Below are 25,363 nucleotides of genomic sequence, written 5' to 3'. Positions count from 1 at the left end.
GCAGATTTTCTCACCTCCTTAACACACATTAATACTTAATTTCCAATAATACTTAATTAATATCGTATTAAATCTACCCAGATAGTGGGTTGAAATGGAAGGAAATATTTGTGAAAAGAGCTTGAACCAATACGACATTTGTTGACAAGTCTCTTTTATGTGAAATCTGATAATTTACATATTAAATATATGCACATAGTGATTGACCTTTATATTATGAAATTCTTGAAAACAACATTTGCTTTTTCCAATCACTGAACTAAGCCTACATTCTATTGTAGCTTTGAAAAAGCACACCTTGAACATCTCCAGTTCAAGTGAGTGTGAGTCATTATAGAGTAATGCTAATGTCTTCAGTGACTAAATGTTGAAAGAGATGAAGCAAAGCTACTGATGATATAACATTAAACATTAACTCAACTAATCCACAGTGCAAACAGAGTCTGCATGGTGACATCTAATTGTGGAGCAACAAGTGTAATGTATTTTTAATGTTCTGCACACTACTGTCAGAAAACACATGAGGAAGAGAGGGGGAAAAGCTGTTTGCTTATGGATACAGTTTCACCTCCCAATCTAACATCTCTCCTTCCCATCCTCCTCTCATGCTTTGGTGAGGATTGACAGTTTATTTGGATTAATTCTTTTTGCCATCTGTGCCGAAGTGATAAGGAAAGACTATATGGTATGTAAAATATTTATCCCTTCGTTTTTCTTCTTCTTGTTCTCTGGGGGGATTTAGCTGGTGAGGCATATAGTTTCTTGAAGAATGAGAATGGCACTCAGTGGAGCGCATACACTTGCCCAGGCCAAAATATCCTACACGTGTCTGTCGGATCCAGATTATTATCTGGATCTGCACCAAATTGCACAAAGTCATAGATTCCAATGCCATAAATACTGTATGTCTGATTTTTTTTTTTTTTTTTTTTTTTACATCAAGATCCAAACATTATTTCCTGGGAAAACTGACAAAAATGTTGAAAAATCTCATAAGGTTAATGAAAGTGATAAAAACATTCCTGAATCCACCCCTTTAAAGGAGCTATTTGTAAGTTTTTTCTATTTCTACATTGCCAACATTAGCATTAACAGCTGTTTACTTACCAGTCTTGCCAAGAGCTTCAGTCATTGCTGTATTTACAATACAAGAGGCTATAACACACTCTCTGAGCTGCGCTTCTTCTTCAGGGCAAACTCGAAGCTAGGCTAGAAGACAGGCTAGGTAGTTAGCATGCTAATTTCAGTTGCAAGAAAAAAAGTGATAGAAATAGGAGCAAAACAAGAGCATTGCTTTCCACTGCTGGAGACAGCTCTTGGTGAGTAAAGGAATGGAGTTTAATGCTGAAATCGCAAGGTAAATAAAATGTTGATGAAGCTAATGTTGACTAGCAGTAGCAGAACTTACAAATAGCTCCTTTAACCAGATATACACCAGAATTAAATGGGTTCTTCCCTGGCTCATGTCCCATCCCTACACCGAGTAATATTGCTGACAAATGAAAAAAATAGAATGGTACTCATTGGAGCGCATACCTCTGCCAAGGCCAAATAATCCTATACACATCTTTCCAATCCAGATTATTATGTGGATGTGCACCAAATCTATGACAAAGTCATAGATCAAAACCTTTTTTTTTTTTTTTTTTAATCAAGATGCAAACATTAATTCCTGGGAAATTTACAAAAATGTCAATTATGGTCCCGATCCTTTAATTCTTCCTCCGGATCTGCAAAATTTAAGGCCATTTAGGCCATGTCCAATCCTTTGTTTCAGTGCTTTTTTTTGCGTAATCCTGCTAACAAACAAACCAAAAAACCAACAAACAGACACAGGGTAACGCCTTGGCTGAGCTAAAATAATTAGAATAATTGGAATAATTCCAATTAGCTGTTTTCACTTCTTGTGGTATCAAGAATGTTAACACCAGATGATACCAGTATAGGGCTGAAGAGAATGTAGTGACATTCGTGCAGATATGTGTATAAGAATTTCTGCGCATGGAGACTCAGAAACTTTACCATTGTACAGCAAAACTCAACTAAAGAGGCACAGGAGCTTTACTCTCCTCCTCTTTCCTCCTCATCTAATGACTATCGAGAGATCAGCAACTGCAATTCTATATCCTATGACTTGTTTTGTACTCTTTTATCGCACTCAAAGAATCAGCACTCCCACTCAACACAACTGCACAGTTTCTCATAAAATGGGAATTGAAAGTCAGTGTAAACACCGTGCTAGGATACCCTTAACTGTGTCACTGACCCTCTCAAATTAAGCCAAAACCCCTGAAGGTGCATTTCTGTAGGAGGCATTGACCACAGCCTTGACACTGAAGACTAATAAGTAAACAGGAAGATTACTAAGTTTTTTAAAATTCATATGATCATGATTTTTTTGTTAAAAGTTGTACACCAATTTTACCCTCTAGAGTCCTTTGCACCGCAGCCTGTGTCAAAAGTCTGCATATCTCAGTGGTTGATAATAATACAGGGGTAACTTGAAGAGGCACTTAACCACTTCATACTCTAGTCTTTTTAAAAATTCTTTTCAAATATGTGTTTATTTATTATCTTTTAAATGATGGTAGTATTTTGTACTGTTGCCATGGTAAAAGTCAGCACCTCTTTCCTCCCACCTTGGGGGAAGTACAGGAAAGCTGGAAAAAGTGATATGAAAATTAATCATACAATTCACCTATAATATAACACCAAATATCACTGTAATATGAGCATCAAAATGCACAAGTCCATATGTCTAGAAAACTAGAAAGGCATGAACTGACATCCCTCTTATCAAATGTCTTCTCAGTACAAAAGCAATCTTTTCTGTCTGAGCTATTTTATTTCAGAACATGGAGACAAATCTGACATGGCCCATATTTAAACTTGTTGAAACATAATAATTTCTCTTTGACTGGGTGTGAGTGACAGCTACAACACATCTCCTTTACCATTCACTGGTTAAAAAGCAGAGCAGATTTCTATATTTTGGATTGCAAAAGTCTTGTCGATGGGGAAGTACCCCCAGCTACATTAAGATAGCCTTACTTGTGAGTCAGTTTTTGTGTTGCGCTGCTATAAAGTTATGCGGCTTACAAGAAGACAGAAAGAAAAGGTCAAAATCAAAGGAGTACAGCAGAGATATTCAGACCTTTAAACACTAATATGGATGAGGGTACAGAAGATGTGGATCCTACATTTCACATAATGCAGCTCAATAGCAAATCAAATCATGAGTGATGTTATACCTTTAGTGAATGGGCCAAATTTTTACCATTGTTAGGTCTGAGCTCCGCCTCACGAGCGAGACACCATAAATGTTGGGTCTGTAGGCACGGGGAACTATATGTTGGACCTTCGGTTGTTTATCAATTCATAAGCTATCATACATTAAGAAAATATTAGTATCAAAATAATAACTTTAAATGAATTGAAGTCCTCAGGGGCACCAGCCTAAATAGGCAAAATAGCCAATATTAGTTCAGCCTCAAATTATTAAGATTAATCTGGAACTCTTAATAATTAACTTAATAACTATAACCAAATTACCATATCAACGGTAAGTTAAAGTCAAAGGATTGGAGTTCTGCTGAGTAGAAGTTGGCAATATTCATGCTTGTGCAACATTAAACACACCAGTAGTTATACTTAAATACATTTATTTACAATAGGACAGAGTAAAACACAATTTGTGTATGTGTGTGTATGTGTGTGTGTGTGTGTGTGTATGGGGGTGTGTCTGTGGGGACACAGACAAATGCAAGATGTCCGATTCAAAATGGTCGCTGTGACCACATTGCCTGAACAAGGAAGACTACACAAAATGGCGATAAAGAAAGGAACCAATCAAAATGGCCGCTGAGACCACCTGGTGTGCGGGGGAGGGAAGGTGTGAGTTTCTTTGTTAGCCTAGCTCATGTAATCTAAAGGTACCAGGTTAGAGGGAGATGGTTTGCTGCATGCATGTTCTCGAACTGAGATGTACTACAGGTATGTGTGTGAACAGTGAAAAGTACCCAACTAATTGTTTGACTAACCACAACCTAAGAAAACATAACAACAACAAAACATTAACCAACAGTTACATGTTCAAAGGTTTAGATATCTGCTGCTTAGCTGTGCTATGCTAGGTAAGGTTAGGCCTAGTCAGTTAACATTACCCAGTACTTGTAACAAAATAAACATCCTTTCAAGTGTTGTTGAAGTGTCCAGTGAGTTGGGTGGCTTCCTGGTGGAGTAAAGTCCTGTCTGGCTGTGTGACTTCCGCTCTTATCGCCTTAGTTCTTCTCACAGAGTTAGCTGTTCCACACTAACTCTGCTGTGGCTCCTGTTGCTTGGAAAATCAGCTGGCTGACCTTGTGTTGTAACCACTGATTCGAAAGAGAACTTGGTTCATGCCAGTTAATCCTAAACAGGTCGCTGCTGTTTAGGAGAAGAGTGTTGCAGTCTGCTGTGAGCAGGACGGGAAAAGAAATGTTGTCTCAGGTAGCAGGACTGACCTGGGCTGGGGCCTTGTTGCTCCTTGAAGAGCCAACAGGGGAGCAAGCCAAAAAGAAAAGAGAAAGAACAGAGAAGGAGATCTGGTTTTGTCTGGTAACACCCTGGGGGGTCTCATGTCACACACTGACCAACACTGACTGGTCAGTGAGGTCCCTGTGGGAGGGTCGTCCCCAAGTGTGAACAGTGAGCAACTGTAGGGAAGTGAGTTCTATTGTCTGTAGAACAAAGAGCATGTGGTCTCCACCACTTGAGTCCCAACACCATGAAAAAAAAAAAAAATCATTTTGTTCTGAGCTCATTTTCATTTGCACTGTGAGCTTGTTTATGTACTGTTGTGTCTTTTTTGCGTTGTGTATTCATAAAGTTACTCATGAAACAGGTCATTTTAATAAAAGCAAATAATAATACATTTTATTCACATAGCCCTTTTCAAGATACTCAGACACTTTATTTGACAAATGACATGCAACACTTTGACATCTGAACAGAGGTGCCAGTGGCCTGTGGTACCTGCTAATCTGACACCTCCTGTGCAAAACAACCTCACAGGTCATTTGTGCAGTAGGTTATTATTACACATGGTTATGTTTTGCTATTAGGTGACATCTAGCGGCCGCAGTAATTGACAGCAGCAAAGGGAAAAGTGCGGTGATGTAGTTTATAGAGCGACAAAGTCTGAGTCAGGAGGCTGTTGTGGTGGATGGACGGGTAAACAAAACACAGGAATATGACACAAGAGAGCGGTTTCGATTCCAATGTGAAAGTTGCAGTTCATGTTCTTTCTATTATCCATGACCATTCAACAAAGTTAACCATTTGTTATTACTGTAACCATGACAACAAAGATTGTCTAACGTTGAGGAAGTAATCACTTTAACCCAAATCATGATCTTTTGCTAAACCTTACCAAGTACTTTTTTGTGCCTAAACCTAAGCCAGCCATGACCGTTACTACAGTAACCATGGCGATGAACATATGTATGCCACTCCTGGTACAGTCCATGTGTTTATTATTATAACCATGACAACCAAGGTCCAATACACTCCTATGGGATCGTATCAGAGGGTTGAAAAACACGACCTGTATCGTTCAGGTTGGAGGACCGCTACTGGAACTGGAAGTTGATTCAAACTGAATCAGGTTTGAATTTTGCTTTTGGCTGTATTGTATCTTCCGTGTTTGTACGAAACAGAGAAAGCTTGTGTTCTTGTGCGCGATTTAGCAGCTGGGTGGGAAATTGACATATCGCTTCATCAAGAATCAAAAACAGTTTCCCTCCTGTATTGAAGAAAGCATGTCTCTTAAGCTAATGGCCTTACAAGGACACTGAGGCTGACAGTGTAGATATGCCTCTCACTAAAGAGGTTGCATGTTGGATCTCCTCCAAGAAATGTTTCATCCTTCAGTTTTTACACCTGAGCGAGCATCCATGTATTTGCAAGCATGTGTCCTTGTAGGTGTGTGCGTGACCTTAAACTCGCTACATATCAATTCTTGTTATTTTCATCTTAAATAAAAGTTACATGGTCAGCGCGGTTTAAAACCTGCTGCATTTACAGCTCAGACATCAATTTACTGTAGCCATTAGAAATACTCTTTTTTGAATCTACTTTATCACAGTAAATAAAGCAAATAAATAACCAGTAAATTGATAACCAGTCATAGACTGTGAAAGCTTGAAAGCTATTGCTCACACGCACACACACACACACACACACACTCAGTTTTTTGTCCTCTTTCCAAGCACCACAAATGCCCCAAGGATGCCATTGACCCTACTGCAGCCACTGAAGTGGAAGTGACTGATGCTCTTACAAAAGCTGTGGCAGCGTAAATGGAGCCGAGATTCTTTCAGCTGCAAAGCGTCAAGCTCCTATTACATTGCCACCACTCTAAACTGTTTAAATGTTGAAATCTCTTGTTCTTCTGTACATTGGAAAATTAGCCAACTGAAAGTTAAATAAACCCGGATGATAAACAGGCATTTGGCAGCCAAAAGTAGAGTTTGTACAAAGTATGAATTTATTCCTCCGCTGGCTCGCTCACTTGTAAGTTATACTTTTTTTTTCTATTTTGTTTTTTTACTTTTCTTCAACTCTGTTGGTGCTTTCTCAGCGGGATCCACAGATTTGTCTGAAAATATAGCAGTGTGTGTTGCTCTGTGGAAACAGTCAAAGATCGGTGACCCAGCTCCTGTATCAAAGCTGCATTTGGTGACTGGTGCAACCAATCTCTTGTAATTGTGCAGAACTCTGTGGTGCAGTTTCAGCTCATTGTCTCCATCAGTTTTGAATGCCACAAAGCAAGCGTGTGGGCAGATTAACAAAAGAAACCTGATGACTGCTCAAGAGCTGCATTTGCATTCATACAATGTGTCTAGTTACTAAGTGTATTGAAAAATTGTCAAATGTTTGAACAAACATGATTACTAATAATTGAAATGGTATTAGTATTCCCATTTTGATGCTGTCAGAACATCATGATACATGAAAATGTCCTCTTTTTTATAGAGAAACTGAGAACTGCAGTTACTTTATAATGGCCCATATTATTATGTGAAATTGTAGAAATTAACTAAATTTTATTGAAGGTGATTCTGTAGTGAAGCAAAAGACATATGGTTATTTTCAGTTATAACACACCAATTGGTATCTACTTATTGTACCAGTTTTATGCAGAGCATGCTTACTTAAAATAAGCCTGTAAAATTCAGCTGATCCAGGTCCTGTTCACTACACTGTCTTGTGGTACAGTTACATGCTTTTTATGTATCAGTGAGCTTTTAACAGCCGTGGTGAAAATCATGTGAAACGAAGAACCAAACACTTCACCAGCTGGTTCCCCTGATTAGTTCCTCCTTTCTTGTTGAAGGTTTGCTGATCAGTGTGATGAGCCCCCATTCAGACAGAAAAAAAAAAACCAAAAAAAAACACTGGAGTTTGCAGTAAAATGTAGAGAGTCCTCATGTAGGAACACCTAGCTGTTATGTAGCCCACCCTAACTGATATAAATGGGGAGGACAAAATAATAGTAACACCTGTCTGTTATATTAGGATAGGATGTATGTCTGGTGGTCAGTGTCATCACAGTTGCCGCTTGAAATCGTTTCTTTCATTCTCTCAACATGATAAATCTGATTATCCAAGTCCAATATGACCCATATAACATTTGTAATATGGATACTAACATGTCAATATGTTAATATACAGCATGTTAACTGTTATATTAATTTTAGCCAGTTGTTCCTAATAAACTGGCGACTGAGTGAATGTTCTTGAGGCAAAGGAGTAATTATTGAATTTGACAAATATGGCATTTAAGTTGTTTCTTTGACCTGATTGTTTACATTTTGTCAAGCAAGAATATTGGACATAGTTTTTAGATATCTGTCACGTCTATATGTGCTTCATATAACTTCTACTCCACTTCAGAAAAAGTCAGACTTTCACCGTTATTTTTATTCCTTTACAGGTGTGCACAGGGGGAAGTTGTCACACACACAGCATGGCTGAACCGGTCGAGTATACTGTACGCCGGAGAAGATAAATGGTCGGTGGATCCCAGAGTGAGTCTGGTGACCCTCAATCAAGAGGAGTTTACCATCAAGATTGAAAACGTGGACATGACAGATGAGGGGCAGTATGTGTGCGCGGTCCAGACAAGCAGTCGACCAAGAACCACCTCTGTTCACATCCTCGTCCAAGGTAACACATACGTACTACCTCTGCTATTGCTGAGGCTACTGCTACTACTAAATACCAGTACTAATAATATGAATTTTGAAGGAATTCTATAAAACTGCTGTTTCCTTTTAACCAGCTGCCAGTTATAGATCTGTATGTTGGATTTTCTATAGGCTCAGCTTGACAGGTGTCTAATGTAATAATAATCTGATGCACAATTACTCATATCACACTGAGGTGATCTGTTTATGTCACACAGTATAAATGATTTACACTGTGTGATTGATGGTTGTGTTATTCCTGTGCACCAGCACATGAGGGCATGAGTGAACAAACCAGAGAGTAAAAACAGACGTGCTGTCTCTCTTGAATCTCATTTCCTCATTCATTGCTCCACTGGAGCAATTAGGGGCTAAATGCCTTGCTCAAGGAGAGGGAGGGGAGTGTGTGCTTCATTCACTACGTTGGGTAAGGTTAATGGGGAATACCAGATGTTAAGATGCTTTGGCTAAAATTATGTGTGGAGTTGTAATAGTGTCCTCATGGAAATGCAGTGCACAATGAAGTGCACTGCGCTGTATACACATAGCATAATGAGTAAGTTAAATGCAACCAATTTAATATGCAGATGAGCCGTGCAGCATAAAGTGCTGCTCACAAGGCGCCGACCCCGATTTCATAATAGAGAAAGAACCAGATATTATCAGCCAAGTTTGGATTTCTTATGCTCTCAGTTTTCTTCTTCAACCTGATGCCAAACAATAATAATGCAACATTTATGACACGGAAAAGAGGCAGAGCAACCAGCACCACCTGCATTTTAAAACCACAATTACCATTAAATTGACTCCATCTTTTTTTTTTTTTATTCATAATTTCTGAACTGATTGTAAATGAACTCGGAAAAATCTCCTCTTGAAACAAATTATTTTTTATTAAACTAGTGAAAGTTGTAAGGATGGTAACACACTGTGTTGTTGTTCATTTTATTTTGTCAAATTTTACACTGTTAGGGTGCATTTATGTAAATGACATAATTACATCTTAATTCTACTGCAGTGTCTACTTACTTACTGTGTCTATTCCTTTAAGGTACACATACATATTCAGTGTAGTTAATAGGCAGGTCACAGGGGCAGGAGAGAGCAGATGCGCGTGATCTTGCTGAAGAGCACTTTGACTGATGTGGACACTGGGGTCACTGCAGTTCAAGACTAAGATAACTTTCACCACCAGCTCAACCTTCCTCTTCATTAGAGAGGGTGACTCACATCATGTTAAGGCTAAAGACAGTCTAATATATATATATATATATATATATATATTTTTTTTTTTTTTTTCTCCTGAGAACTTTTACATACAGAATCCCAAACTCCTGTGCACAAGTTGTTATCTGAAAATAAATATTCAGCCTCGGCCAAAGTCATGTGGTATGTAGTAATGGGGCTCTCCTCTAATAGTCAACCAAAATTTAGTGGATGAGAAGAATCTTTGTCAGTTTTAATTGGTCTGTTGGTTGCAGGGCAAACAAACTAAATTAAATTCCATTCTTCAGATTTGATGGAACTACATAGTTATGCAGTGAAATAATACTAGGGTAATAAGATCGAAGAATGAAGGATGAAATGAAAACTATATGCTAAGAAAGACTAAGAATAAACAAAGAAAGAACAAAAGATACAAACAACATGGTAATTTGTTAGATAATCCCCAAGGATTTAAAATTATAATTGATGACAATTTATAATCCTTGCGACTAGGCTTGGATTGGTCATATGTCAATGTTGCAGATATTTGTTTTGCATTAAACTTTCAAAATTGCTTGAAATTTCCTGCAGTCAGAAAGTAGTTACCTTTTTTTTCCTCTTGTATCATCAGTCAGGTGCTCAACCTTTGGAACATTTCAAATTTGAAATTTTTTTAAAGACAAACTGATTTCCTTGCAAGGAATGTTATAATCTGTAAAGTATCATTCAGTGACCTCCAAACAACGCTTCTCTTGAAACACTTGTAAGAGGCATTAATGTTAGGTAAACTACCTTAAAATGATTAAAATCATCATCAGAAACATGCAGTGAATAGTCAACTAATGGCTTGTACTAAGTCAACCAGGACAATCTTTGGCTGATGGCAGTCCTAGATTCTACCCTTCTGTGGAGCTAGAACAGTCACAGTAACATTTTAACATTGAAAATAAAATTTAGCATTGAAAAGAAAATTTGAACTGAAAAAGGAAACACTGGGATTGAAAAAGCTATATTGGAAAAAGTTGTATTGGCACTGATATAAATATTGGCAATGAAAAGGGTTCCACTGAAAAATAAAACAAAGAGGCAGAGAAAAGTAGACTTACCTGCGGTGCGGGAGTTACAGGTGAACTGGTGTAAACCATTGCCTAGGTATGCGGTCCTGTCAGGCTTCTGAGTATAAACAAACCAAGCGCTCCTTGCTCTTCCCCTCTAGTCTCCCCTCTCTATGCCAAAACGGTGAAAGAAAGTTGAAACTGAAGACCGGTGACACAGAAAAAGTAGTGACAGTGTAAAATGTAATTGTCACTGAAAAAAAGACAGACATGAAGAAAAAAATCACATCATAACACAAAAAAGATGAAAATTAGAAATTAAAATAAGATTGTAAGATGTTGAGATGTGTGAATACAACTTTTCCAGTACAACTCTAATTTCTAGCCCCATACCCTTCCACTTAAAAAAATAATGTTTCTCTGACATAAGTTGGTAATTGGCACCCACTACTATCTAGTCTACTGTATAATTAATAGACTAAATTATATCATTATATACCAAGACCATTAACCTAATATTTTGTAGCACTGCAATCAAGCACCTTTTGTAGCACTTAATGAGACGTCTTCACTTCTGAGCTGGTAGTTTGGTCCACGCCTCCTGAGAAAACAGCTCCAGTTCCAACTGTGAGTCTCAGCTCTTTGCATGGATGTTCAGTCGGATTAAGATCAGGACTCATAGCAGCCCAATTCAGAACGGTCCAATGTTTTCTTCTCATCTATTCTTGGCTGCTTTTAGATGTATGTTTTGGGTCATTACCCTGTTGGAGGAGCCATGACCTGCAACTGAGACAAAGCTCTCTGATACTAGACCTTCAGAATATTCTGATTTCATTGTGCCCTGCACTGATTCAAAGCTCCCTGTGCTAGACGCTGCAAAACAGCCACAACTGAGAGTTTCACAGTGGGGAAAGCTTTTTTTTTGTTTTTTGTTTTTTTTTTTTTTTCTTCTGTGAAGATTGAGCTGATGTTACTTACCAAACAGCTCTGATTTAGTTTAATTAGTTTGCAGGACATCTTCCAAAAAGCCTTGTGGCTTGTTCACATGAATTTCACCATACTCTTCTGAGGCTATGTTATAATTCTCTTTCAAAAGTGGGCTCTTCTCCCATTGAGCCCACTTTCATTGAGAAAGCAGTGGCGTGATGGGACAATGTTGTATGTCGATCCAAGAGGTCCGCTTGTATTAGTTTTGAAGTTTCCCTTTGTTCCTTTACCACCATTTGAACTATCCTTCTGTTCAAGGGAGGTCACCCAGTGGAGCTAAAACTTAATATTAGCAGCTGCGGCCACAGGAATATGAAGCTGCTTTGAGATGGTCTTGTAGCCTTTACTTTGACCATGCTTAGCAATTATATTCATCCATCAGACTCTCCTTTTCTTTCTCTTGTCCATGTTCAGTGTGGTGCACCTAATGATACGAAACAGCACAAAGAGGAAGGGTTTTATATTTTAAAATGTTTTGAAAAGATAGAATACACCTGTGATATTAATTGAAGAAAACATTCTGCTTGAAATATCAATCCAATTTAGTTATTTATCATCACTTCTAACAGGTAGCAGTCATTTTATCTGGCCATTTTAATATTATTATTATTATTATTATTATTATTAAATCCTTAATTTAAACAGATAGTCTCATTGAGTTCTAGATCTTTTTTACAAGAGAGACCTGTGTGCAAAAATAGACATACGATTTATACATTGATAGAGACACACAAAAAGGCAGTTAACATGGCTGCGTGCAGATAATTCACAGGCATACATTACACATTTTCACATTAAAGAAAAGCATGTGTACGTGTGGTTGTAGATATATACATGAGTACAACCTTTAAAACGTTCCAATGAAATAAGAAAGTGTAACTTCATATTTTTTTTTAGCTCATTCCATTTGTATGCAGTGTTTGAAGCCAGTTTTTCCGAGTTCAGTGTGAACAGGAGGTACAATGTTAAAATGTCCTGTGACCTTACGTTGTAAGTGCTGTGTATAGATGTTATGAATTAAATTTTAGAAAGTCTTTGCAAGAATTGAGCTTTTTTCACAGCTTCTTTGTTTTATTTCCAAAGGCACACAGGTACACATAACAAAAGAGCTTTTGATTTCATTACTCCTCAGGAGTTTGGTTTAAATGAGGTGTAAGGGCACCAATACTTTTTTGCCACGTCTGTATGTTTCAGGACTTTTAGGACTTTATCCCATCTCTGCCTTCAAGGCTCAAGTTTTAAGAAACTGAGGAACCAAAAGTCTTCATCTACAGTAGTTTCTGAAATGGTCTCAGACTTTTGGACCCCACTGGTCTGTTTATCACATTATGTGCCAACACTTCCCTGAATGGGAGGCTATTTCTGTGGATGATGGCATTTGAAGTACAGCCTCATATATTTAAGCTGAAAATCTGTCTGAAATGACATTAGTCTCAGTGATTGATCAGACATTATCGGTGTGACATCAGTCATTCAGCTGGGATTTTATCCAATAAAACAAACTAGAGGTAATGGATTTAAGTTTTCTGTGCTGCAATATTCTTTGAACTGTTAGTTATACATGCTGCTCAGAAGTTGAAAAGTAATACTGTTAATGTAAACAGTGGTGTCATTATCAGATTGTCATTTTCACTTAGTAACTTATCAAGATTGACAGGAGTAAGACACAGTTACTTGAATAGTTTTTTTTGAAGTACTCTATATGCAGGACACTTTAATTGTTTCAGACACTAACTTGATCACCGTATTTATGTATGCATAGTTATTTAAAGCCATAAGCACATTATGCTGTCAGTGCTGTAAGGTTATCTTGCTGTTACAGAGTGTAAATTAAGCAGCAGCTCTAATGAAATGATCAGTGAAACTGTCTTCATAAGCACAGTTATGTCAAGTTTTGTTAAGGAGATTTACACTTTTAAAAAGAGCCAATTATGTAGAAATGACTCTCGTCCCTTTCTTTTGGAATATTTGATGAGAGGGTCTTCATGGCTCTGAGCAGTCAGTCCCTGGAACTATCGGATCTAACAGCAGTGTGCGATTATCTGTCCCTCGATTTTGTGCAAGTAAACAATAAAAATCCATCAGTTTATCCAATGAAAGTTACCCTATACTGCGTAACAAAGGGTCTCATTTGTGAATGTTTTCTATGTTCTTCTCTAAAATTTGTTAATGAACACTGCATAAAAAGAAAAAAATCTAACCAATAAAACTTGCGCAGACCTCATAATTGTTCTTTCCTGCCTGCAAACCTTTGTAAGGAAGGGTTTTCCTTAAACTGGACGTCCACTCCAGATGATCAGTCTTTAGCACAAGGAAATGAGGAAGTTAATACATTTATCTTTTATGTAGCACGTTTCTGGATGAGATCACAGCATGCTTTGCAAAAAAAGATGAAAGAAACACACATGGTAGAGATGCAAAATAGAGACATAATATAAAAGTAATTTATAGCAGTAAATGAAAAATTCAATAAAGCCAAATCTTAGCTACTTTTTAAACATGTCCACAATGTCCACTCTTCAGTCCAGTGGGAGGGAGTCTCACAGCTCAGGAGGCGCCATGACTCCAAAGACATTGTGGTTTAGTTTTGAGCCTGGAACCAATCAGACGACCTTAGAGACGTACTGATGAAAAATGGTTGCAAAAATTTCTGATCAGCTCTAAGAATCTTGAATTGGATTTTGGACTTCATGGGGAGCTAGTGTAATGACTCACAAGACAAAGATAAGTGAAGAGGAATTATGATAATCACCTCATTATGTGTGAAAATAGAAGCAGTCTGAGTTAAGATTAGAGATTTGGTCATAGGTTAAGGTCAGGGCGATCTCACAAAACATGGTTTTCTTCAAATTTGGCACAAACATTCATTTGGACTCAAGGGTGAACTGATTAGATTTTGGTGGTAGAAGGTCTAGGGTCAAGGTCACCGTGACCTCACAAGACGCGTTTTTGTCCACAACACACAAATTCATACACTGATTATGACACAATTTAACTCAAATGTCTATAAGGATAAAATAAATTGATGATAATTTTCTATCCAAATGGTTAAAGGTCAACTTCACTCTGACATCATAATGTTCTGCCAAAACACTTCTGGCCATTATTCAATGCTGTAATTCAGGAAGGAGAGATTGTGACCATATTTCCTGCAAATTGGCTGGATGGCGGAGGGATACTTTATTTTTATTTTAAGCTACATTTTGAAGATGCTACTTGTTTTAGCTACACATTTGAAAAAGGTAAAAGATTTCAGTAAGACTTAACAATCTTAAGTTATAGTAGCTGTCAGCTGGATGTTTCTGAAAGGACTGCCTCGACTGCTGCTTTCTTTGCTAGGTTAGACTCGTGGCAAAGCTAGCCGGTCACAAACAGATTTTACTGAGGAGTTTAACCAGTTTTTACCCTGGATTTTACTCCTCTATCCTGGTGGGCCACTTGGAAGAATATGTTATTGATGACAGATCCTTCAGGGCAGAGCTACTATTGAGAGCTTGATTACTGAACTACTTAAGTGGCAAGCTACGCTGCACGCACGCCTCTATTCTTCACATTTTAAACTGTGTCTGAATTTGGTAAAACTGCTCTTGTTCAACCACTTTAAAAAAAGGCCATCTCTTCTTTCCTCTGATCCTAACAATTCTTCGCCCATTTCTAAGCTCTAACTTTTAGCTAAGGTTTTATAAAAGATTGTAACTACAAGATTTTATGCATGAAAACAATAATACAATATTTTTGAGACATTTCAATCCAGTTGCAGAAAAAAACATTGTTCCGAAACTGCTCTTCTTAAGGTTTCAGTGACTTGTTTTTATCACGCTTGGCTCGTTGTGTCACAACTGAACTAGGACTTGAACCCAAATGCACGAAAGTACAAATTAACAATATTTTAATAACAAAGTAGCAAAGAAAAATCACTCTTACAGAGGAATATATATTCAAAGTACCCAAATAAAAATCACTCACAAACTGAAAAACTGAAAACCAACAAAGATTCAGGACAAAGGCAAAGACTAAGTATCAAAATAATGTAAAGCAAGACCATGGCAAAAAACCATAACACAGAATTCAAAACCTGACTTGGGATAACGTGGCTGGCGTGGTTCTCTGACGACAAGACAAGACGAACTGACACAGGACAAAGGGAAACGCAGACTATACACACACACAAGGTAATGGGAAACAGGTGGAAACAATCAGGGCGGGGCAGACAATCGGACCAATGGGAAACACACAAGGGAAAGGAGGAAGTTACCTGAAACGAGAGGCGAGTTAGGTTTTCAAAATAAAACAAGAAGTCACGAGACAGACAAAACTAAACATAACTTAACGTTTCTTCTTGGACATGACACGTTGCTGGATCCAGTCCTCTTTTCCAGTTACATGCTCCCTCTTGGCCACCTTATAAGTATACATAATATCACTTTCCATTGTAACTGACAGTACTCAGATCTGTCTGAGCCGTGACCCCACAAACAACAAACAAACCTGCAAACTACAATCAACACACTGTCAATCTGCTAAACTGTCCTCAAGACATTCACAAAATGGATGTCACAAATTTTCCTGCAGCTAAATGGTGATGAGACATAGACATTAATCATAGGTCAGGATAGTGAAAATACCCAATTATCAAACAATCTTGGTTTACGGTCTCATTCATTGACAGACATCAGACATCTCTGTGTCATTCTTTATCAAAATCTGACCTTTGAGAAACATGTTAAATCCATGTTTCAATCTGGCTTCCATCTACAGAAACATTTTCAAGGCTCAGACCATTTATTTCTACTAAAGATCTGGCAACTGTTATCCACATCTTCATTACTAGTCAGTTAGACTATTGTTAATTCCTTGCTCTCTGGCATCAATAAAAAAAAATCCCTCTCCTGCCTCCAGCTCATCCATAACTCGCCAGGATTTTAACTCCCTCTATGAAACATGATCCTGGCTTCCTTACATTGGCTGCCTGTTGCTTTTAGAAGTGATTTTAGAAGATTTTATTGATTGGATACAAAGCCCCGAGAGGCATCTCCCCAAATTATTTATCAGAACTCTTATTGCATTATGCCTTATGCCTTATTCCGTCCTACTCCCAGAGATCCACGGATGCATCACTCCTTGTTTTTCCACGGTCCAGACAAATACAGAGAGCTGACAGAGCTGTTGCAGTCAGGGCTCCTGGACTTTGGAGTGACCTGCCCGAGGAAATCAGGTCTCATCTTTTAAAAGACTCTTAAAAACCCACTTTTTAAAAATTGCATTTTGGTGATTCTTTTGATATCTTATGACATTTCTATGACATCTTTATGACTATTTTTGACAAGCACTGATTATAGAGAGCACACAAACCTACAACAGCCAAGTTTGATTTAGGCCTGTCATCATGTTACTGACTGAATAAACATTAATTAGTGACAGCTGATACCTCTGTGATGTTGGTCACTTTTTAAAGCAACGCTCAGCACAGGGTTGGATGAGATGCTGCAGCTGACTGTTTTCTATACTTCTTTTCTAATGATTGTGTGTCAGAGCTCAGTGAACTTGTGTATTGTTACAACCTCAGTGTCTGAACTCACCACTGCGCCCAGCTACTATTGCACTTTCACATGCTACTTTTCATTGGTTCATGCAGCGGCTGCAGCTGTTGTAAAGCAGATCATCTTTGAACTCAGCTAGCAGCAGTCAACAGCAGGACTGCGCTGACGATTGGATCACATGATTTATTTTTTTTCAAGTGGACAACAGTGGTCCAGCTCAGTGACTGAATTATTGTTGTTGTTTTATCAACTTTTTTGGCTTTGGATTGAGTTTTGGATACTTTATATTCACACACGCTCCTAAATACATTTTACATTTTACACTTTGCACATATTCTATTCTTAGTTGCAAATGTAAGCGAAAGGCTTGCACTGTCCAGCTCTGCTTCAGGAGAAGCCATGTGGTCTTTAATGATTTCGATGGATCCAGTGTTGAGAGAAACAACTCATATGTTTGTTTATGTTGGAGGACTATCTTCAACCACTGCCGTGTGCACATGATCGCTGTGAAACATTTGCCGACTATACACAATCAATAAGCTCAAAACCAAAACTTGAATATGGTCTTAACTCACTGTTGCCTTGGGGACAGCAAAAACAGGAGAGAATACAGGAGGAAAGTGGGTTCATTTAGGCAGCTGAGAAATACTGGAATTATTATTATTTGTACTTGAATTTATATATAATGATATTTGACCTGCCATAGTTTCACTTGCTTGCAACACCGGCATGCACACACACGCTCTGACTGGCTGTCACTGAAACGCTGTTTGTTGTGTGTAGGGTGCCGGGCTGTTATTAAACAGATCGGAGGAGATCGATAGACAGGAGACGTCACTTAGTCGCATTGCCTATAACAGGGAAGTGAAGGGAGGGTCAACAAGAGAGAGAGAGAGAGAGAGAGAGAGAGAGAGAGAGAGCTGCAAGCCATAAACAGCTGTTTCTATGCGCCTCACCCTGCTGATTTTGAGTGATTATTGTGAATGCTCTGATTATTAAATGCAATAGCCTAATTAATGCACAATTTTGTTTCGGTTAAATATATGTTTCTTATCCTGTTGAGGATCCTTTCGTCTATTGGCAAGTTCACATGGTGTCTATACGGCAATCTGACTATGGATAAGATTGCACAGCTCCATTTTTCCAGTTTCTAACACATCAACTTAAAAAACAGACTGTTCACCTGCTGCCTGATCTATCCACCCCGTGACAGGTGCCATAGTAATGAGATAATCAATTTTATCTTCTTTCACCTGTCAGTGGTTTTAACGTTGTGGCTGATCAGTATACATATTTCTTTCTTCAGCTGCAGCTCCACATAGATTATTTCACAAACTAACAGACTGGTTGCCGTCAGCACATTTATCTTCCCAAACTGTTGAACTTTTGTAGAATTGTGAATGACCAGGTGGCCTGAAACATTTATAAGTATACCTTTTTCAGCCACTCTGTTGGCATGGCTCAAGGGATGGTATTGATGGACTGCAGCTGATCAATCAGTCTTTTTGTCACTTTGGTCCAGACTGATGTCGTTCAGCAAATGTTGGATGGATCCCCATGAAATTTGGTTCATATAACCACAGTGTTTTTTTTTAGTCTTTTTTTCTTGTTTTCATGTAACGTAAACGAAACAAGTCAAAGTATTAATGCAACTGTATTTTTCATTGCATTTCATAGACTATCATTGTTTTTTCCTCTCATACGAGATAATCTTAAGGTCATTTTCATTTTCAGGCTCTGTCATTGCAGATCATCTCCTCAGATTGCACTGACTCTATATCATGATGTCTGCAGGTTTGCTATCTGTAAAATCAAATATATTTTGGACGTAATCATACAATCTTACATTACTTATTGCCATGCAAGCGACCAAGTGCCTATCAAACAAAATATCTAGAGATCACTGGCGATGTTTTTGCAGAAGCTTAAAGTATTTTCAGTGGTGCACATAGATGTGACCAAAACAAATTCATGTTTTAAAGCACCAAAGTTGGAATCACAATAGAATCACCCGTCTAATGCTAACCAATTACCAACTATGCACAATATATCAAATAAAATAGACATTTTTATTTATTTTGTTCACTCTAAAAATAGTTTTCAACTCTCATTTAAACTCATTTAAATTAAATCCCTATTTGTAAGTTTTCCTTGAGGAAGTTTTAACTGAACTTGTGAAAAGTTTTTCTTATATCACCCTTTTTTTTTTTTGACCAAACTAATAGGACCAGCAAGTTAAGCAGTTTTCTTTTACTGAAATATTCTTCCCATGTTTAATGCAAACTCTCTTGACAGCTTCATGAAAATAAATTGTGACATAATTGTCATCGCTGTGTGAATTTGTATGCTTGAGAGGACGAGCCAGTCACTGTTGGAAGTGACACAGTAAAACAACAACACAATAAATCGTTTCCCTGTGTCCATTCAGAAGATTCTGCATTAGGTGTAGTGTGAAATAATGAGCAAGATGCTGCTGAATCCTCCTTTCATCCCAGCTACAGAATGCTCATTAATCCTGGAAAATCACAGCACAGAATATCTTCACTGTGCTGTCTGGACAAACTCTGATCCATGTGAACAGTGTAGGCTTCATCCCTACGGTTAATATGTGAGGCTCAATCAATCCCTGTATGAGAAATTCACTATTAATTCACCACCTCTCTTCCTATACGAGGTGAGAGGTCAGTGTCAGCTACAGAGCAGCAGCAAATGACAGAGATTTACTTCTTGCATGAACACATCTCAGCAACGAAGTCTGAAGTCTGGTTATCCAGCTGAAGGATGAGTGACCACGACATGAGTGATACGACTGTGATCACCTAATCACTCCGATCAATTACAACACAGGGAAGTTGTCATCTAAAATACATATAACTGTTATTTGGCTGTTTTGTCTTATAAGTTAATGAAAATGTTCCATGAATATTTGAGAGCACTCAACATACACTGAGTACTTTAGTGTCTATTGTTTAACTACACATACATTGTGTGTCTATCTAAAAAAATCCTTACAGTGGGTGGGTGAAGCACAACATGGAAAGCTTTCTGTATGAACATTTAGACACACACAACTCTTGGATCCTGAGGTGTTGATTTTCATGGACTGTATACTCTGCATTGTGTTGACTTCCTCATAGTTCCTATAAATCATTTGTTAACAGTGGGAAGTCTTTTATAATATACAGTTTAGTCACGGTAAAGGTAATGATTGCCTACCAACACATTCAAACTGTATTTGTCCTCAGTGGGCAATTTAAAAGGCTCATAGGGTAGACATGAAAAAAAATAATGAGAATGACAAAACATGGGAAAATGACTTTACTAGTGCAAATAAATAACTGTACACATAACTGACTAACTGATTGTATTTTGATAAGCTGTATGAGAGAAAATGTATGTTACATATATTAAGTATAGACATCATCGAGCAGACAAGGAGAAACACAAACTATTGGTGTAATAAAGACATGAAAAAATATTTTTTAAAAATTAACCATTTTAGCAGCTGCATGTGGAGACAGTGACATTTTAGTGACGTTTTCTGCCCAAAAAAAATAAACCAGAAATGAAGTTGTATTGCACAGTGTAACTCACTAGGTGGGTTTACGTCCACCTGTTTTTATGTTGTTACACATTAAAAACCAGCAGATAACAGATCAAAACAGATAAAAGAAAAACATTGAAATAACTTTGTTTTCATGCTTGGCTGAGATGGAAAAGTTGGCATATTGATAAAATGGAAACTTGAATGATGTACATGAAGCGTTTGACACACCCACCAGGCGTTTAACTCAACAAACTGTCTCCTAATATTCACTTAATGGTAGTGGAAGGGGTACCCACATTAATTTCCATTTCCTTTGGCTGATTTCCTTGAAATTCAGCTATAAAGTGCAAAACATTTGGAAGGAAACTCACCTAATGGCTCCATTGAAACGTACTTCGTACGCTGTACTTCCTGTTGACATCCCCTTAAATATAATGCGAACTGTAGTCCCAAAACTTAAAGCATGATATATGCAGACATTTGTCCTATGTTGAAACACAATAATTCTACATCTACATTTTATCTCCATTGTTTTTTTCTGAAACATAATTGCGTTAAAATCTGGATGACTCAATATTGCTTTGACTGATGGTATAAGATTGTACCACCGCTGTGGTGGATACAATATATTTTTACAATAGGCCGCTGGTTGACTCGGGGCAGTCTTTGATGCACTGCAGTTCTCTCTCAGAGACGACGTGAGGTTGCACCTCTATTAAAAGGAAATTTAACATGCTTTATAGGAAATTGAGGCCAGACAAAACCAATCTGATGGCTCAACACACACATTCACACAAACAGTTCTCCATGCACCTGTTATGTGCACAGATATTTTATTGGAAAAGGAAGAGGAACACACTGCCCAATACAGTGGGTAATTTGTTGGTGTAAACAAAACATCGATGGAAATGTTTAGTTTTGAAGTATCTAGCTGCAGGCCAGCCGTTAGAAAATATGCACAGGGGGACAGTCTTTTTCTAAATACTGCTCTGCTTGCTGCCAGTCCCTCCTGTTGCTTCTGCCCTGGCTTCCTCTCCCACAGCAACATGTTGGCTGCTGTCCTCCTCCTCCTCCTCCTCCTCCTCCTCCTCCTCCTCCTCTCCTACACTTTATTGACTGCTATCCCTTCCTGACACTGTCTTGCTGCTTCAGCTGCCACAGCAGCTCTGGTTATAGCATGGAAATATTGGAAACAAATTAATTGGCTAGCTAATCACACTGGTCGGACCGTTCACCTTTCCCACGTGTGTTTTCTTAACTTTCCATGTACTCTGTTGTGCTAATACCTCTGGTCCAGACCGTCTTTGCGCCTCCTCAGGACGAGCCCTTTTGAGTCTTTGAAAATATTTTTCAATATTCATCTGGATTGAGGGCGCAAACATTGAACGTCCGTGTTAAAGAGTTAACATTAACATTATCCACTTGCACAAGCAGTCAATACTGACTAGCAGCTATGCCAACCATCTCCTCTGTGGGGAAAAGCCAACAAAACTCCTTCCTCCCACGCACGATCATGTTTTGATTCAGCTTGTCCACGGAGAGGAAGGAGGAGCTGTGCACAGACGGACCCGTTGTCAATGTGTTTGTAAGAGAGAAAGAGACAAAGAGAGAGTGAGGAGGGGTGAGGAGGCCTGTGTGAATCAATATGCTGCGCACAGCTCTACAATGACATAAGATTTTACTCATTTGAAATAGTAAAAAAAAAAAAATAGAAAATCAATTTGTGGGGTCAATGTTGATATTGTGGAGGGCTGCCACATATAAACCAATGAGTGGGTCATACCTGTCGTACCTGGTGCTTCTTCACGTGTTGTTTTGGTCAGAAATTTGACCATGGCCTCTGTGCTCCCTTCGGTCTCTTGTTCTCTCTGTAATCAGAATATTCATTTTTGAGGCCCTGAATGTTGGTAACTGGGCGTTTTGAGTTAGCTAGAGGGGGGTATCATTTTCTACACATATTTATATCAAAATAAATTGTATAGTCAGGGACATGAGTCAGTAAGTAAATTGCCATACTTGATCCCCAACTGCACACCTTCGCATCACCTTTTCATGGACCCTCCCGGGCCTTGGGCTGAGGTCATCTGTACCATTTGACCCCTCCCCCCGACAGCAGAGCAGTTTAGCCACTACAAAGCTTGCAGTACAAGCAGACATCAGCATATATGCATTTATAATTCAGCTTTATTTATTCAAAATCCAGTTTGATTAGCCCCACTGTGGATCAATTCAGTATACTGGATTCATTTCCTTTCCCACTTGACTATGGAAGCCAGCGCCATGTGTTTGTTTACTTGTATGGCTCTTGTCATTGTTTGACTTCAAACCATTACACTGTTAGAGAGAACAAGGATTCCACTTTTAACAGTGTATTATAATTAGCAGTATTACTACAAAAATATTCAAACATGTCATAACCTGACACTTTGAATTGAATACATCTGAAATGTTTTTTTTTTTTTATTATTTCACAAACAGAGGTTCTGCCTCGGCCTCTCACAGCACAGCATAATAGAAGCAACGCTGACACGCTTGCTGTATGCTTTTGTCATTCAGGAAGGGTAAATGGGGATTAAGCTGACATCCAATAAATTATTCATAGAGATTTTGTCTTACAAACAAAGTTTGATGAAACTAAAACAAGTTAACGCACTGGTGACACTATATTCATACACGTGTAGCTGATCATTCTGAAATGTTAAAGTAGAGATGTGTCCTTTTTACTTTGAAATGGAAATGACAAAACGATTGCTTGGACAGATGTGTCAAGGGTAGCGATAAAATAAAAAAATGAAATAAAAAATTAAAACAACATTTATTCAGGACAACCTAATAAGTGTGAGATGCAGAAGAAAAAAAAACATTACTGTCATACACAACCACCACCTAAATCTTCAGATGTTTTTATGTCTTGATGTCTTGTCATTCAGAGACATCTTCAGATGTAATTTTCGAATGTTAACACACCACACCAAACAACTATCATTTACGTAAAAGCAGTCACATCAGAATGCTAAAAGCTGTGGAAGATCAAATGAACCAAAAAGATATAAATCTGTAAATATGTAAAAAAAAAAATAATATCATTGTTGGTTTTCTTTACTCTAGATAAATAACACATCAAAATATCAACATTCTTTAAAGATACAGACTTTTTCAACTCAATGCAAAAATTAAATTAGATGTAAATTCACCTTGAGTTAGAAATGAGCCCTCATCCCACAGCTTTATGTTTCTGCTTCAGAAAAGTCATTGCTAGCTAGACATTATCTGTTCAGCTAACATGAACAGTTCATTCACTGTTTGGAGTGAATAAATACAAATGATGAAGCGGTCAAATCCATGCAACTGACACAAGATAAAAAATTCACTTTGCTTTTTAAACATTTTGAAAATTAAGGGATGATTCTGCACCTCATGATTTACATTCAGTGTGTGTCCTTTGGCAGAACGTAAGAGTGCTGGGTGGTGTGGTGAATGGGTGTGTAGTGAGTGACACATTGTAATTGAAGTGATCAAACATAATCTGGGATTTAGCAAAATCGTCTCATATCATATTTCTTGGTTCTTGGTTCTCGGTCTGATGTTTGGGTTGTTCCTGTGTATGCAGAGGGATAAACTGAGGACAAAATCCACACAAATTTAGTGGGTATTTTTATTTTTAGTTTCACTCTTATGTTTGGCCAAAGTTTTTCTTTGCTGAGCTGTGGTAAAGGGAAAGTGGCTTTAGCTGAACATCTGAACGTTGGAATGGTTTTTAAAGCAGGACTGTGGATTTTGTCCCCCATCTTTTACATTTACCGCCAATTCAGAGGAATGATAGCTCAGTGTACTTACAGTATGGAGATGTGTGTTGTATTAAAGCATACACTGAATCTATTCCAAGATTGGATAACTTTTCCTCAGTAAAGTGTTCTTTAGAGGTGTGGCATCATTAAGTTTCATCTCAAAATGTAAATGAGGTCATGACTTTATGTATTTTTTATTCAACAATTAAAATTCAGCATTGCCGTCCTTGGATGTCATGGAGGCAAAATACTTCATGCGCAATGTAGTCACAATTAAAATTCACATTATCACAAAAAAGGACATGTAGTTTCATTTCAAATCAATCAGGTTAAAGCAGGAACTGAGGGAAAAGTGAATTTGACACAAATATCATTAACATATTGATGAGAAAGCATATGAGGACATTCCTTCATTTACATAATAAAGTTAAAATATAGTTGAGGAATTATTTATGGTGCCATACTGTTAATATAGTCTTGATTTGTTAGGTGTGAGAGCTTAATATATTATTTTGAAAAATATGTGTGAATTTCTCTTATAAATTTACAATAATCCACTTAAAATCAACCACATACATAGTTTTATAAAAATCATATTTAAGTATACTAATGTGTGTGTTATACACAAATAACACTGTATCTGTATTGTATCTTGATATCAATATCAATCACGTCTTCATCTCTTATCCTTCTCACTTCTCTGACCATGTTGCATCTTTTTCCCGGTCATGCCACATTGCATTATACAACATCAGAAAAAACTCAGTATGTCGCCAAACTCTTGGTCCAGGCCGTGGTTATTTATCACCTCAACTACTGGCGGGCCTCCCTTCACATCCAGTGAAACCCCTACCAAAGGTCCAGAATGTAACAAATACAATTGTAACACAAGGTAAATGGACTCAAAGCGCGTTACAATACTTGCCACATTCACCCATTCACTCACACATTCATACATCACACTCATACACTGATGGAACAGCCATCGGGGGCAATGTGGGGTTCAGTATCT

The 25,363-nt window shown here is 37.9% G+C and overlaps 1 protein-coding gene across 4 annotated transcripts in view; it reads left to right on the top strand.

The window, feature by feature from the left end:
* The window catches only part of LOC111222229 (opioid-binding protein/cell adhesion molecule homolog), a 428,859-nt gene that overhangs the window by 364,305 nt on the left and 39,191 nt on the right, over positions 1-25,363 (top strand). For all 4 annotated transcript variants that reach the window (XM_022745874.1, XM_022745875.1, XM_022745873.1 and 1 more), the window contains one exon: positions 7,976-8,208. In XM_022745874.1, coding sequence (XP_022601595.1) covers positions 7,976-8,208 — 233 coding nt within the window. The remainder of the gene's footprint in view (positions 1-7,975; positions 8,209-25,363) is intronic.

The sequence above is a fragment of the Seriola dumerili genome, unplaced genomic scaffold (assembly GCF_002260705.1).
Source record: "Seriola dumerili isolate Sdu_G_001 unplaced genomic scaffold, Sdu_1.0 BDQW01000091.1, whole genome shotgun sequence".
Lineage (NCBI taxonomy): Eukaryota > Metazoa > Chordata > Actinopteri > Carangiformes > Carangidae > Seriola > Seriola dumerili.
This window is presented reverse-complemented; position numbering and strand designations above follow the sequence as displayed.